The following is a 16,197-nucleotide window of genomic DNA, read 5'->3' as shown; positions in this document are numbered from 1 at the left end:
CCAACTGTTTGAGGTATGTAACAGTTAACATGTATATAGTGGAATTAACCTGCGTAAATATGATGCGTGTTATTTTTCCAAATGGAGAAGCTTTTTAATTATATTGCATGCTGTTGTGTAGGGTACATTGAAAGCCTTTGTAAAATGCAAACACAAACGAATTTGGCAGGGGTTTAGTTTAGAGAGAGAGAGACGTCTGAAGAATTCTCTCCCCAACAGTGGTAGTCAGGAATGTTGTGGTTCCTCTTTGTCCCCTCAAATGAAAGATTATTTAACTTTGCATGGAATTAACCTGTATTTTGCTCTGACTTGTTTAAAGGTGATGAAGTGAGGTGGGGCAGTATGAAAATGATGCATGAGAAAGGATAGTGAGACAAAGGCAGCATAAGGGAAGTAGGCCAGGCCAGAACCCATGGTCAGAATAGTCAGGCAAGAATCTAGAGATCCAATACCAGAGATTTAGGTTGGGGGGGGGGGAACAGGAATACTCCAAGAAAACCCACTTTCACAGCTTGGGCACCGAAAAATCTACCCAAAAAGCCTTTGTCACTGATCTTTCTTTTTTAAATTCTTACCCTGATACATGACTCACTATGCTTTTCATGGCAGGTTAAGTGCAAGACTGTACAATGGACTATCCATGCTGTACCCACCATGACAAGTTAAACCCAGTTTTTAGTATTATAAGCCTTCAGACTTACTGCTGAGCAACTGGGAACCCCCATTGCTAGAGTAAACCTTGAACATGTCTCTCTCTCTCTGGATGGTCCTAAAACCATATACCACTTTAATTAATTACAAGAGATATCCATATTTTATAGATTTTAAATCCCTGATCTGAAAACATCTTTATGACGTAAGTGTAAAAATATTTTGCAACAAAATGATCCGTTACTTATCTTTCCCAAAACTTTTCATTGATTACACTAACTACAAAATGACAAAAGATGTATATATACTGTTCTGATATACACCATTCCACTGTGATTTTATATTAGCTGTAGTTATCTTCTGAACTGCTGACTTGTATGATCAAAAATCATTTCAAAAACAATGTACTCAACTCTCTGTACATGTACCTGCTTAAACAAATGAAATATTAGTGCAAGCACCCTCATGTCTGCTATCTAATTAAGCAAGTTACAATACACAATTTTATTTCATTACAATTTGTTTTCTTTCCATCCAAATTTAAAATTAAAGCTTATATTATGTGTATCTATCCAATATTTACATATATAACAATCTCACATACTTGTCTTCAGCTAAAAGAGTTTCAATGTGAATTGCCATTTTCTCATCTATCCCCAAAAGATCCTCAGCGTAAGGTCCAGCACAAGCACAGCCTCCGCGTACTTGAATTCCAAATAGGTCATTCAGAAGTGCACTAACAAAGTTATGGTGAAGAAAAAGTCCTGAAGCAATATGTTGGACAACAAAAGAGAAAATTGGTAATCGAAAAGCTGTGAGACTCCCTAGGATTATCAGCTCAGGAACAGAATTCCAAACACCTAGAGCTTTCCTGAAACAATACACCACCACCAGTGTCAGAAACTCAGAAAAAAGCAAATTGCATATTTTCTTTTCTTTTAAGGTTTGAGAATTTCTAATAAAAGTGTTATCTAATTTAAATTAATCCACATATATCTAAAAGTAGCAAGGTTTTACAGAGAGAAGATATATCTAATTTTTATTATCAAAATGGTCCAATGACACATGAAAAAATCAACATATACATACTTTTTATTATTTAGCATTAATTAGTTTAAGGCATTTCAAGAATCAAAGATTTCTTTCTTAGCTTTGAAAATATATTACATATAAATACTCACCGACAGATTTCATTCTCCCGCTGCATGATAACTTCTGTTGTAACAGAATCTTTCAATTGGAAGGCCAAACCCGCTCTGATTGTTCCAACAATAGAAGGCGTTCCCCCTTCTTCTCGCATTTCCACCTCTTGCAGATAACGGTGAGTCTCCCTTGTGACCTAATTGAGACCACACATTCAATGAGGCACATTTTATGCTATAATGACTATATTAAAGCTTCTTTGGTTTACATGCAGATATTTCAACAGCGTTAAATACATTTACAGACAAATATTCCAACAGAACAATAGTTAATATCAATGTGTGGTACAAAAAACAAAAGAATATTATACACAAAACATTGAAGGTATATGAGCAGGATTAATAGCTTTAACATTAGTTCTCACAAAGTTTAAAGTTTTGGCAAGATTAATTCAAAGAAGAATTCAAGATTTATTGATTCATAGTATCTCATATTCTACAATTACTTGCTTTAAGATTGAATGATCAACAGCATGAATGACAGAATGAAACAATAAACTTGTATGAGTTCACTAAGTTTTGATACTTGAAATCAGGAATTGAGAGAATATGGGGTAGTATTCAAATCCTTGACAGGAAAAATGCTTTTCAAATATCTCAAATTGGGCTTCTTCAGAAAAATTCCACCTTTAAAAGATAGTACACCACCTATAGAAATTTCTGTAATTAAGCCTCTTAAAACTTGGAATTTTCAGCAAAAAATAAAAAAAATATACAAGCCAAAGGTCACAGCTTTAGGGTTCTGCCAAGCATATTTTTAGAAGCCATTAAAATATATATATTTGGTTGGTTGGTTGGTTGGTTGATTTGGTGTTTTATGGTACAAAGCAGCAAGGCTATCTGTGCCAAACATCTGGTAAAAAGTTAAAATTAAAGTGAATTTAGTAAAGTTCATAAAGCGAAATTAAGGTAAAACAAGAAAGTTTAAAAAAATAAAAAGTTTAAATAGCATAAAACCAATGTTTACATCTAGTCTACAGTGTTGTGAGAAAAACTACAGTGACACAAGTTGTAAAGGACTTTCTGTAGCATAACTGTAATTATCATAACTAGCCAGAAAGACTAACAGGTAAGTACAAAAACCACCATCAGTCACCAGAAGTTAGCCTTTCCAGTCCTGGTTCCAAGTTATTTGACATTATGGCCATTTTTGGAAAGTGATAAAAGTTTTAAAAGACTTGTAGCAAAAATTTAATTATAACTCACCAGGATGACTAACAGGTAGTTCAAATAGAAGCATCAACCACCTGAAGTTGGCTTTTCCAGTCCTGGTTTCGAGTTATTTAACGATATGGCAATTTTCTAATTCCAAACCAAACTAGATGTACTTTGATTCTTAAAATGGAATCACATTAAAAAAAGGTCCAATATATAAATTAACAATTTAAATAGCATTAAAAAGATTAATGGCCTTTAAAAAAACTAAAAACATTTCTAAGGTGGACAGTGTCACCATCGCCAATAACATTGTCTAAGGTTACGGATAAACCTTGGGACAGAACATGTTTAAAATGGGGACATCGTTCAGAGTCATAACGATGGCAAGAAAGTAAAATGTAGCTTATTATGACCTAAGTGTTACACAGACTACACATTGGTACATCAGTTCCAGTTAAAAGAAAACGATGAGTTAAAAAACTGTGACCAATGCTTAGTCTAGTTAGAACAACTTTCTCTTTCTGATCCTTATGGAAGCAAGATGGCCAAAGTCCAATGTAGTTTTTATTAGGAAAAGCTTGTTTTCACATTGCTCACTCCAAGTCAACTGGATAAAAGTAGATATTAAAGAGAAATGGGCCAGTCACTTTTAAATATCAGCAAAAACAGGATGTGAACTAAAGTGAAACGATTCCAGGACCAGTAGAGAACTAAGCGAGTCAGTATGAATAGTGCAGTTTGAGTACTGTTTATCTTTATGTAATCCAGGGCAAGAGAAATGGCATACAGTTCAGCAGTGAACATAGAAGCTGCAGAGGGGATTATGCATCCAACCATCAAACCATGGCAGAACCCACACAGTCACCTGATTTCGAACTATCTGTATAAATAGGAATGGAAAAAATGGTTCAAAAGATGTTCAGCAAATAACAGACAATATTTCCAATCAAGAATGTCTGCTTTTCTCAGATGACTTAAAGATAGGTCACATTTGGGGATTGTAAAAAGCCATGGTGGGATGGGCTGAGCAGTAGACACAACTATGTTATCCAAGGACAGGCCAAATTCATCTAACTGTGCCTGGATACAAAGGCCAAAAGGAGCAATGGCAGATCGTCTGTTCTGAAAAAGTATGGCCCACCTATGAAGGAAATCACAACAACAGGTAGGATATTATGGTAAGGAACGAAGTTTCAAAGCATATAGTAAAGACAGTTGAAAGTGGCAGAGGTGCAAAGAAGGTTCATGAGACTCTATATATAAGCTCTGAACTGGGAAAGTGCAGAAAGCCCCAGTGCAAAGCCGCAGTCCTTGATGATGAATGGAGTCTAGCATCTTTAAGGCCGATGGTCTGGCAGAGCCATAGACCAGTGATCCATAGTCGAGTTTCAATTAAATAAGAGCACGATATATCTTTAGCATAGAACGTCAATCTGCTCCCCAAGTGATGGAAGGGAGGACACGGTGGATGTTCAGTGCTCTTGTACATTTGACCCATAGCTGCTTGATGTTTGGTAAAAAGGTCAGCTTACAGTCAAAGATAAGCCTGAAGAACTTTGTCTCAAGGACCACAGGCAGCACAACTTCACCAATACAGAGTTCAGAATCAGGGTGAATACCCTGTTGGCAGCAAAAGTGTATGCAAATGGTTTTAAAGAGAGAGAAGTTAAATCCATTTGCTATGGTCTTATTTAGTGAATGATTGAGGGTAGTCTGTAGCTGCCGCTCAATATACCTCATGTTCGATGACTGACATGAGATGTGAAAGTTATAAAAATAGAGCCCGCTTGCAGCAGTGAGAGGGAGTTGTTCATTAATGGCATTCATTTTTATATTGAAAAGTGTGACACTTGGAACACAGCCCTGAGGGACTCCAAGTTCCTGTAGAAAAGAATGGGAAAGTGTTGAAGCCACACAAACTTGGAATCTCTTGTCCATTAAAAAATTTTTAATAAAAATGGGCAAATGGCCATGTAACCCATATATATGGAGGTCTCACAAAATGCCATACCTCCATGTTGTATCACAAGCCTTCTTAATGTCAAAGAATATTGATACAAGAAGTTGTCATTTGAGAAAGGCTTCTCTGATTGATGTTCCAAGTCGAATCAGGTGGTCCATGGTGGAGAGCTGTCGTCGGAACACACACTGGATGGGCAAGAGGAGGTTATTTGATTCAAGGAACCAAACAAAATTAGCAATAACCATCCTCTCTAAGGTCTTACAGAGACAGCTCATCAAAACAATTGGATGGTAGTTTGAAGGAAACTTGGGATCCTTTCCAAGATTTGAGAAAGGTAGGAAAATAGCCTGGCACCAGGAAAAACATTCTCCTGCCAGATCCAGTTTAAAACAATCAGAAGAATCACAAGAGAAGCAGGAGATAGATGGTGCAGCATTTCATAGCATACATCATCAAGTTTAACTGATGTACTGCCAGACCGATGATGGGCCAATTTGAGTTCTACAGATTAGTCATAGAGACAATCAGCTCGAAAGGAGAGAGGTGATTGCTCTGCCCAGGTTTTGATGGCTAAGAAGGTGGAAGAAGAAGCAGAAGTGCTAGATAACCGGCAGAAGGTTTCACCTAGAGTATTGGCGATGCGCCTGGTATCAGCTACTTCCTGGCCATCAGTGAGCAAGATCAAGAGGGGGACAGAATTATTTTGCCCACTGACCTTTTGAATCTTGTCCCATATGACTTTGGAATTGGTGGTTGAAGATATGCTGGTTGTGAACATAATCCAAGATTCCTTCTGGCTTTGACATCTTACCCACCGAGCATGTACATGGGCCCCCTGGAGTTTGAGAATGTGGGATATCTATGGAAAGTATCCCAGGCTTGTTTTTGAGCCTTCCATGCCATATGGCAGGCAGGATCCCACCATGGATGAGGATATAGTAGAAAACGTGTTGAGGTTGTAGGAATACAGTCAGTTGCTGCTTCCACACAGTCGTCTGTTGATGGCTTACAGACAGAAGATGGCATGATCAAGTTCCGAGAGAGTAGTGAAAGAGCACCAGTTTGCCTGATCCAGCTTCCACCAGGGCACGTGAATCAGGGTGGCATCGATCATGGCCAATATCACTCAAGATTATAAAAAAATGATCATTGTCTCATGGATTATTGTCAACCTTCCATAAAAAATGGGAGAATAATGAAGGGGAGCAAATTGAGAGATGAATAGCAGTAACGGACTGACTAGGTGCACAGAAATAAGTAGAAGAACCAGTATTGAAAAGAGAAAGGTTGTTATCAGAAAGCATAGGCTCTACGGAGCAACCCCTCCTATCAATATTAGCACTTCCTCAGATGGGATGATGTCCATTAAAGTCCCCCAGGATGAAAAAGGGAGACAGCAACTGTTCAATGAGAGCATCAAGGTCTGATTGATCATATGTCTCTCCAGGGTACAGGTAGAGAGAACAAACATTGATGGTATGACCCAAGGAAACACGGATGGCTACGGCCTCCAAGGGTGTGTTGAGTAACAAAGACAGGGTGGGCACATACTGATCAACCAACAGTGCCATCCCTCCATTCACTTGTCCATCACGCAGCCTATCATTTCTGTACAAAGAAAACCACTGAAAGGTGACTGTATCAGCAGGTTTCAGAAATGTTTCTGTAAGAAAAGACATACAGGATGGTAGGAAGCAATCAGTGCTTTGATGTCATCCAGATTGGAATGTAAGCCTTGAAAGTTCCATTGTATCATGGTGGCCACTTTTATTTATATATAGGTGAATTGGGTGGAGAACCCTTCTGTTTACGACCATGTCTTTTTTCCTTACTGTCCTTATTCGAGGGAAATCTATCGACCTCCATAGATCCTGTCCTTGGTCGATTGGGTAGGTCTTTGCTGTTGGAAGGGAATTCCAGTGACTGAGGATGTGAACAAATGATTGTTTTGCATCTTGGGGTGGGAGAAGAATATGCATCCTAGGAAATGCCTGTACCTGAAACCAAAGTATGTGGATCTTGAGGTTCGGTGGAATGTATGTAAGAGACAGAGATGGGTATGGAAATAGATTCAACAACCTTTTTAACCATGGAGGTCAAAAGACTTTTCATTTGTTTGGAGAATGATTCTTTTGGAGGCACAGAGAGATCTGTCTGCACTCCCACTGTAGCTGTGGAATGAAGTGCAGCAGCATACATCTGAGATGAGGTGGTGGACAGCAATTTTCGAGCCTCAGAATAAGTAATGTTATGAATAGTTTTCAAATGCTGCACTTTTTTTTCCAACCTCTTAGGGCAAAAACGAAAGTAGGATGGGTGAGAGTCATTGCAATTGATGCAATGAGGGTCCATTTCACACTCATAAGCATCATGATCCTTGCCATTGCAACGAATACACATCAAGGAACCACGCCATAACATCTCCAGGTGGTCGAACCGCTGACATTGGAAACATCTGAGGGTTTGGAATGTCTGGCTGTACCCTGCAATTAAGATAACCTGCCTTCATGGTGGCAGGTTGACGTGGTGATGTAAATGTCAGAATGAGGACATTGGTCAGCATCGTAATTCCATCCTTGCAAGTGGAGATTAGCCTCACTGCAGAAACCTCTTGGGTGGAGAAACCATCGAGAATCTCCAACTCTGGGATGTTCTTCAAATCCCTCTCAACAATAACTCCTCAAGATGAATTCAAAGTAGCATGAGGCACAACCTCAATAGGTATATTTCCAACTGCCTTTGAATGCAACAGGAGTTCACTGTGTGGAGATGTGGATGTTTACATCAATATGTCACCAGATCAAAGTTTCTTTACTGACTTTGGAGAGCCACCAAGTCCTTCTAGTCCCTTCTGAATGAAAAAGGGAGACATTTGCCCTAAAGGTTTGTTTGAAAGTGAATGCAAAATAAGAAAATGAGGTAAAACAGGTGGTACAGATGGTGAGAATTGCTGCTCAGAATCTTCAAGATGTGGTTCTTTACCAATAGACTGTTTTTCAGTATTTTATTAAGATTTTTAATTGGAGTATCCATAATAAAGAAAGGGAAATTTTGGTGCCCACTGATCCCACCCACCTTGGAGCCCTACGAGGGAATGCACTACAATGCCAAACAAGGACATTGCAGTAATGCCAGGGTTTTGTGAGCACTATACTTAAACACAAGCATCAGATACAATGTCCACAATATCTGCTGAGAACATCCAACACTGGTACTTGGTTGATCCTAGCCCGAATAAACCAGCCAATTGATCTAAGGGGGGCCACCCCAATGCCACCCATCTACAGGAATTCAAGGCCAAAATGGTGTGTTAGGGTTGGACCTCTCAACCACCAGGATCCTCTCCTCCTCTTCGTAGGTCACCATGCACAGCAAACACATGGGTGGATGTTTAGATCCCAGAGAAGGTAAACTGAAAGAACAGAACCTTCCCTACGAGGTCCCCTCACCACGTACAGGAATTCACACTGAGGGAGAGGTTGCTTGATTTGAGGAACCAAACAAAACAAGCATTAACCATCCTCTCCAAGGTCTTACAGAGACAACTCATCAAAGCAACTGAATAGTAGTTTAAAGGAATCTTGGGATCCTTTCCAGGCTTAGAGAAAGGTAGGACAATAGCCTGGCACCAGGCATCAGGAAAAACATTCTCTTGCCAGATCCAGTTAAAAACAATCAGAAGAATAGCAAGAGAAGCAGGAGATAGATGGTGCAGCATTTCATAGTGTACATTATCAGGCCCAACTGATGTACTGTCAGACCAATGAAGGGCCAGTTTGAGTTCCACCAGTGTAAAGAGACAATTATAGTCATAGAGACAATCAGCTTGAAAGGAAAGAGGTGATCCCTCTGCCTGAGTCTTGATGAAAAAGATGGTGGAGGAAAAAGTGCTAGATACTCGGTAAAAGTTTTCACCTAGAGTATCAGCTATTTCTTGGCCATCAGAGAGCAAGATTAAGAGGGAGACAGAATTATATTGCCCACTAACCTTTCAAAACTTGTCCCATGTGACTTTGCAACTGGTGGGAGAAGATATGCTGGTTGTGAACTTGATCCAAGATTCCTTTTGGTTTTGACATTTTACTCACCGAAGATATGAATGGGCCTGCTGGAAAGCGATGCAGTGCAAGAGTGTGGAATAACTATGAAAAGTATCCCAGGCCTGTTTTTGAGCCTTCCATGCCATGTGGCAGGCAGGATTCCACCACGAACGAGGATATCATAGAATATGTGTCGTGGTTTTAGGAATACAGTCAGTTACTGCTGCCACACAGTGGTCTATTGATGGCTTACAGATTATGGCAGGATCAAGTTCTGCAAGAGCAGTGAAAGGGGGCTAGTTTGCTTCATCCAGTTTCCACCAGGGGACATGGGTTGGATGACATCAACTATGGCCAGTTTCTCTCAAAAATTATAAGAAAATGATCACTGCCTGGTGGATTATTGTCAACCCTCCATGAAAAATGAGAGAATAATGAAGGGGAGCAAATTGAGAGATCAATAGCAGTAAAGGACTGACTAGGTGCATGAAAATAAGTAGTAGAACCAGTAGTGAAAAGAGAAAGGTTGTGATCAGAGAGCATATGCTCCACAGAGCAACCCCTCTTATCAATATCAGCACTTCCCCAAAGAGGATGATGTCCAGTAAAGTCCCCCAAGATTAAAAAGGGAGAGAGCAACTGTTCAATGACAGCATCAAGGTCTGATTGATTATATGTCTCTCCAAGTGACAGGTAGAGAGAACAAACAGTGATGGTACGACCCAAAGAAACACAGATGACTGTGGCCTTCAAGGGTGTGTCGAGTGGCAAAGACAGGTTGGGCACATACAGATCAACCAACAGTGTCACCCTTCCATGCACTTGTCCATCACACAGCATCATGGTCCCTGCCACCGCAATAAGCACACATCAAGGAACCATGACATGATGTCTCCAAGTGACCAAACAGTTGACACTGGAAACATCTGAGATTTAGAATATATGGCCTTACCCTACAATTAAGATAACCTGCCTTCATGGTGGCAGGTTGACATGGTGATGTAAATGTCAGAATGAGGACATTGGTCAGCATCGTAATTCTATCCTTGCGAGTGGATATACACCTCACTGCAGAAACCTCTTGGATGGAGAAACCAGGGAGAATCTCCAACTCTGGGATGTTCTTCAAATCCCTCTCAACAATAACTCCTCATGATGAATTCAAAGTAGCATGAGGCACAACCTCAATAGGTATATTTCCAATTGCCTTTGAATGCAACAGGAGTTCACTGTGTGGAGATGTGGATGTTTACATCAATATGTCACCAGATCGAAGTTTCTTTACTGACTTTGGAGAGCCAACAAGTCCTTCTAATCCCTTTTGAATGAAAAAGAGAGACATTTGCCTTAAAGGTTTGTCTGAAAGTGAATGCAATATAAGAAAATGAGGTAAAACAAATGGTACAGATGGTGAGGATTGCTGCTCAGAATCTTCAAGACGTGGTCATTTACCTATGGACTGTTTTTCACTATTTTATTCAAATTTTTATTTGGAGGATCCATAATAAAAAAAGGAATATTTCTGTTCCCACTGACCCCACTCACCATGGAGCCCTATGAGAGGACGCACTATAATGACAAACAAGGACACTGCAGCAACGCCAGGGTTTCGTGAGCACTATTCCCCAACTCAGCATCAGATACAATGTCCACAATATCTGCTGGGAACATCCAACACTGGCACTTGGTTGATACTAGCGTGAGTGGACCAGCCAATTGATCCAAGGGAGGGCCACCACTATGCCACCCATCTACAAGAATTCAAGGACAAAGTGATGTATTAGGGATTTGCCCTCTCAACCACCAGGATCCTCTCCTCCTCTTCGTGGGTCACCATGCACGGCAAACACATAGGTGGATGTTAAAATCCCAGAGGAGGTAAACTGAAAGAAAAGAACCTTCCCTGGGAGGTCCCCTAATCATATATAGGAATCCACACTGAAGGGCATTAAAGTAGAAGTTAAAATTAATAGTGTTCAAGACACATTAACATTGTTGGCTAAAGTGTGGGTTTAAATACCTTCAAGTGTAAATTTTCACTTAAGAAATATTCTTCCCAATCTTTCAATAATTAAATCTAAATATAAATATACTTGTAAAAATAACTGGACATCACTAATTTATATCCTCAACTGCTCAAGAACCTAACTCCAACACAGGATATGAAGAGAGAGAGGATGCATTTCCTGTATTGGGTTCTAACACTCAATGACATTCTACAGCTAGGGCACAAATGCAACAAACATTAAAATAAAAAAAGAGTGCTAAATCAGTTTAATAAATTCAGCTTTAACATACACTACAGGTATAAAACAGTTTATCTCCAGATAAATAAAAGTTTAGTATTATACCTTTTATATAAAAATTCTTTTCATACCTTATATAAAACATTTCATGTCTATAAAGTCGGATCAAGTGTCTATCTTAACATATATACCTAGAGTTACAGAACTAGTGTGCTATGGCTACAAACTTCCTTCCACTATGATGGCAGAAATTAAACTTTTCTTACATTTGCCAATAACAAATATTCTAAATCTACTTTCATATAGGAACTTCATTTTAATGTTACTTGAAGGAACCTTGATACTCACACTTACATTGCAAGATTTTAACAAACTATTCTCATAGCTTTACTCCATAACAATGGGATATTCATGTGTTCATTTTACTCTAAGTTATTCAGGTCAGCAGTTAAAAACTGGTGGTGTCATTTGTCACACTAGTTTATCATAACTGATGAACCTTTATTTGTTTAAAACTGTAAGTTTCTGAATTAATAAGTTTATTTACTGAATTACATCTAGAATAAGTGTTCTTCCATTATCTACAGAATATCAAAATACATCAGTTCCAAATTTTAAAAAAAATCTCATTTTGTGTTTCTCTCCAAATTTCAAAGTCATTTAAAATTTGTAAATTAGTTCAAATAATAATCACTAGTCAATATATTCTATTTCAAAAGAATACAACTTACAAAAAACACTGTTCCACCACCACAACCTGAAGGGACTGGATTTGTAAACAGATCTCTCTTGGCTACTAATATACCTAAAAAATATTTAACTGAATACAGCCTTTAATTTCACACAAAAATACCTTATTATGCTGCATAAATTATTTTGTTACAGCCTTGATTTTATACGTTTATATTACTGAACATAACTCCAGCATTCAAAGATCTCTGTACTACATATAGCTATATTTCTTTTTCAATTGTCATCATTTGAATGATGGTATTTCAACTAATATTTTATACTTATTATGCTATATTAAAGAACAAAATAGCCAATTAATAGGTTTAAATTCAAAATCTTTCCTGAAAATGAAAATGTTTCAATATATGAATTTAAACATATTTCATATCAAATACTTAATGCAGCATTTATATGAACAGCTCTTTTTTGAATTTCTAATAATTTATTTCACTATTCAAACCTAGATATCACATCTGAATATGAAATATCATTAGTTTCAACAAGTTTTTCAAAGAACTTGCAAAAAAATTTTTTATTAATATTTTTGTAAATAGACATTATAAAGACTTCTTCTAAAGGTACAGGTTTTCAGGAAAAATGGATCATTAAGACACAATGTTTACAAATTAATCATATGTATGTTTAAAATGTTGCATTTTAATTATTATAAATAATAAAAAAATAATCAATGTTTAAACTTAAATGAAGGTATTGGTGCTTGTAATGGATTGTGTTTAAAAAACTTAATGTTTATAGAATTCCCAATTCAAAATACTTTAGCAAAATATCTGAAAACTTATGCAACATAAAACTTGTGAAATACAAAAAAACTAGTCTGAAACCAACCAGATCAACCTGATGTAGTGACTTTTTATTAATCAGAAAGATGTACTAGACTTTATGCATGCATTAAGCTTCACTTTCATTTTAAGTTTTGCTCATGAAGTTTCAAAACCTCTTCTGATAATACTGCATGTGATTATATCACAATAAACATGTCTTAACGCTTCTGAAGTTAATGCCAGATCTCGAAAAAACAACTATCAAATTATTACTAACTGACAACAGCTGGGTGTCAAAATGTCAATTCTTTACTTTCTATTTTTGGTTTATACTCAAAGCCATATGAGTTTGCATGTTTGTTTGAAGTAAAGTAAAAAGCTACACAATTATATACAATTTGTGCTCTGCTCACCACAGGTATCAAAACCCAATTTCTAGTGTTTTAAGTCCACACCAGTGGGGGCAGCAATATTAGAGTTATCTGGGCTAGCAATCCCTAATTATGGACTTGTAGACCAGAGGAATGGCAGCTAGTGAACAGCATACTCACAAACATTTGGGCTTTCTTAATTGAATATTGGAAGTTGAGCATTACTCTATAATTTACCCAAGAACCCAAAAGAGCAATTATTTTTGAGATAACAGAATGTGAATCACAGACACTCGAATCAACAATCTGCTGTGCTATCAAGCCAAACCTGGCCCAACTATTCTGTTAATCAAAAAATAGAAAAACACGAAACAAATTCAATGTAGTTTTAAAGCACCAACAACATATATATATATATGCAACAAGAATATTACCTAAAAAATACAAATATTTTAATTCTGCATACAAATTCATGTACATTTATTGAAAAACAAAACAAACTTCAATACATAATAGCACAAAATTGATCTATAATAAAATAGAACACATAATAAAACTCACCAGGGGTATCAGGACCACCGACAAATTTATGTGGAGAAATAAAAATGGCATCTTTGTACACTAATCCTTCATGAAGCCTATAAATCACATTTGTATTTTTAGTGCAAATGATTATATATAGTAAGGACATGAATAAAACAGTCCAAGGAAAATAATTTTGTGAATCAACACTTAAAGTTTTCAACACTTCATGTACCCCCTAACTATTTCTAAATTACTTAAATTTCACATTACATTAAAATACAAATCTTATGTCAGATTGTGATGCTTCTAGTTTATAGTTCAATGACAACATACTATTTCTCATATGAAAGATTACAAAGCACAGCATAGTACAAGCATAAACAAACAAATAGATAATAAATATTAACTTTATGATATTGACTCAGTTAGTGTCCATGATCTCCGACTTACATTCAAAACTTAATAAAACTTTATTACCAATACATGTGAATAAAATAGGCATTTAAATGTAATTTTTAATTGTGTTTTCTATTATATAAAAATTAATTTCTTAATTTCAAAATGAAATATTTTAATAAATTTTCAATGTGTGTGTGTGTGTTTTAACCAATAGAAAGAGCAGTTTTCTGTTTGATAGAATCTAATTACAATTATTTCTTTTTAGCAGGAAGAAGCAGAAAATTCCACCCTAGATGGCTATGAGTGATCATTAATGTTCAGCTTCAAGCAGCTACAGGAGTTGTTTTTTTTAACTTATTTACAGTTTAGTTAGAAAGCCAGTTAATTTATAGTGGTTTTGAAGCATTATTTTCAATGCCTGATATAATTTTTGTGTTCTACAATGCATATTTGAAAGCAAAAGTAAGTGCTAATGAGCTATCACTGTGATTTACTGACAGGATTACTGCTCAAGTTAGTATGAAATACAGCAATAAATTAATAAAATTAAAGGAAACAAATACAAAAAATATCAATAATGTAAACTGTGAAGACAAAACCATTCATTCAGTGAAGTGATTCATTCTAAGAAAAAAAAAATTATACTAATTGTGCATTTCACTGTTCATTGACGATTTCACTACAGCTAGTGTTATGCTAAAATAAGAGAAAATATAGTTTTACCAAGTGAAATATAAAAAAATGTGAGATAAAAAAAAGGATTTTTATTCTTAAAATGAAAATCATCTTGGACTCATTAAAGTTTTCATAACTTCACAAGCAAAACTTTAGTAAAAGTACTTTATTAAAAAAAACTAATTTCTGTGTACAAGAGACGTAACATTTAGTAAAAGCTAGGCTGCCAGACTTTGTGAAAGTACATGCAATAAGTTCAGAATTATAGTAACCATTACTATTTATAACTTCACAAACTCAGTACCAGTCCAACAAACTGATGCCTTTGATAACTGGTTAAGAAATGTATAAATATTTGCTCTCTCTTTTTGTTTGATTTTAACTTTTGAATCTCAGTTTATCAATATAAAAAACAAAAAAAATCAGTCTTAATTTCACTGTTAAAAAGGGCTACGTTTCCTGGTTGGTTATCCCAACAAATAACATCCATAATAACATCACTGAAGTTTTTATAACTGATTTTAATTTCTTTATTTACCTTCACTATAATCAGGTGTGTAATTTAAAGCATTTGTTTCCTATGCTTAGAACCAGAAAAGAATCAATGAAAATGTAAAGAGATTGCTGAAAAGTACAACAAACCCAAGACAAAAATGCTTCCTGATCATATAGGCCTTCCAAGACACTTTCAAGACAGCAAAGAAGCTCTGTTGTGACATACAAAATACACCCACAGTTCTTCTATTAACCCAATCTATCAATAATAAACTTATGGTAGTTAGTTCATTATTACAAAAAGTACTGTATTAGGATCTTGTTGATGCAGCAACACAGAACTAGTGGGTATTGGGATCAAAACTACCTAAATTGTACTAGAAAAAGATATGCATTAACCTCACAGACCATCATGTGGTTAGAGGAAATTTAATGTTTAAATGGTTTAGTCTCCTCAATCTCCAAACATAAACCTTTCATATGCTGTTTTGGCTCACTCTGTTGAGTTCATGACTTTCTAAAAGCTGGGAAGAGTAGAATTACCCACAACATACTATCTTCATCCAGAGTATGCAGAGGCAATGTCAAGCAGCGACAAGTGCTTCTGAAGGACTTGCTAGTTACTGAAGAGATTTGTTTTATTTACTGTTTTCTGATTAAATGAAATATCTACCAGTATACCTAAAATGTTCCAGTGGTTATGAGGTCAGCCAAAATAACCAAAATTCCCTGCACAGGGTAAATTGGGAAGCAGCCCATTAGCTGAAAAATGTACAAGTTTACACTCATGTTTAGACTTGAGCTTTTAAAATTTTAAACATTTTACTTTAGTGAAGTTTATTTAGGATAAATTTTAGTTTCTAATTTTTCTTATAAGTTAGTTCCTTTTGTAAAAAAAATAAAAATAAAACATTATACATAAAAAAACAAGAATTTGTCATCCCATTGCATAATTGAA

The 16,197-nt window shown here is 36.3% G+C and overlaps 1 protein-coding gene across 3 annotated transcripts in view; it reads right to left on the bottom strand.

The window, feature by feature from the left end:
• The window catches only part of LOC143244342 (uncharacterized), a 67,412-nt gene that overhangs the window by 29,224 nt on the left and 21,991 nt on the right, over positions 1–16,197 (bottom strand). For 2 of the 3 annotated variants that reach the window (XM_076488828.1, XM_076488830.1), the window contains exons 7-10: positions 13,707–13,783; positions 11,992–12,080; positions 1,833–1,990; positions 1,256–1,522 (exon numbers count right to left, since the gene is read on the bottom strand). In XM_076488828.1, the coding sequence (XP_076344943.1) occupies positions 1,256–1,522; positions 1,833–1,990; positions 11,992–12,080; positions 13,707–13,783 (591 nt within the window). The remainder of the gene's footprint in view (positions 1–1,255; positions 1,523–1,832; positions 1,991–11,991; positions 12,081–13,706; positions 13,784–16,197) is intronic. The other variant, XM_076488829.1, reaches the window with a different exon arrangement.

Source organism: Tachypleus tridentatus, chromosome 2 (assembly GCF_004210375.1).
Source record: "Tachypleus tridentatus isolate NWPU-2018 chromosome 2, ASM421037v1, whole genome shotgun sequence".
Taxonomy (NCBI): Eukaryota; Metazoa; Arthropoda; class Merostomata; order Xiphosura; family Limulidae; genus Tachypleus; species Tachypleus tridentatus.
The sequence above is the reverse complement of the archived record's forward strand: the minus strand, read 5'-3'. Positions and strand labels throughout refer to the sequence as shown.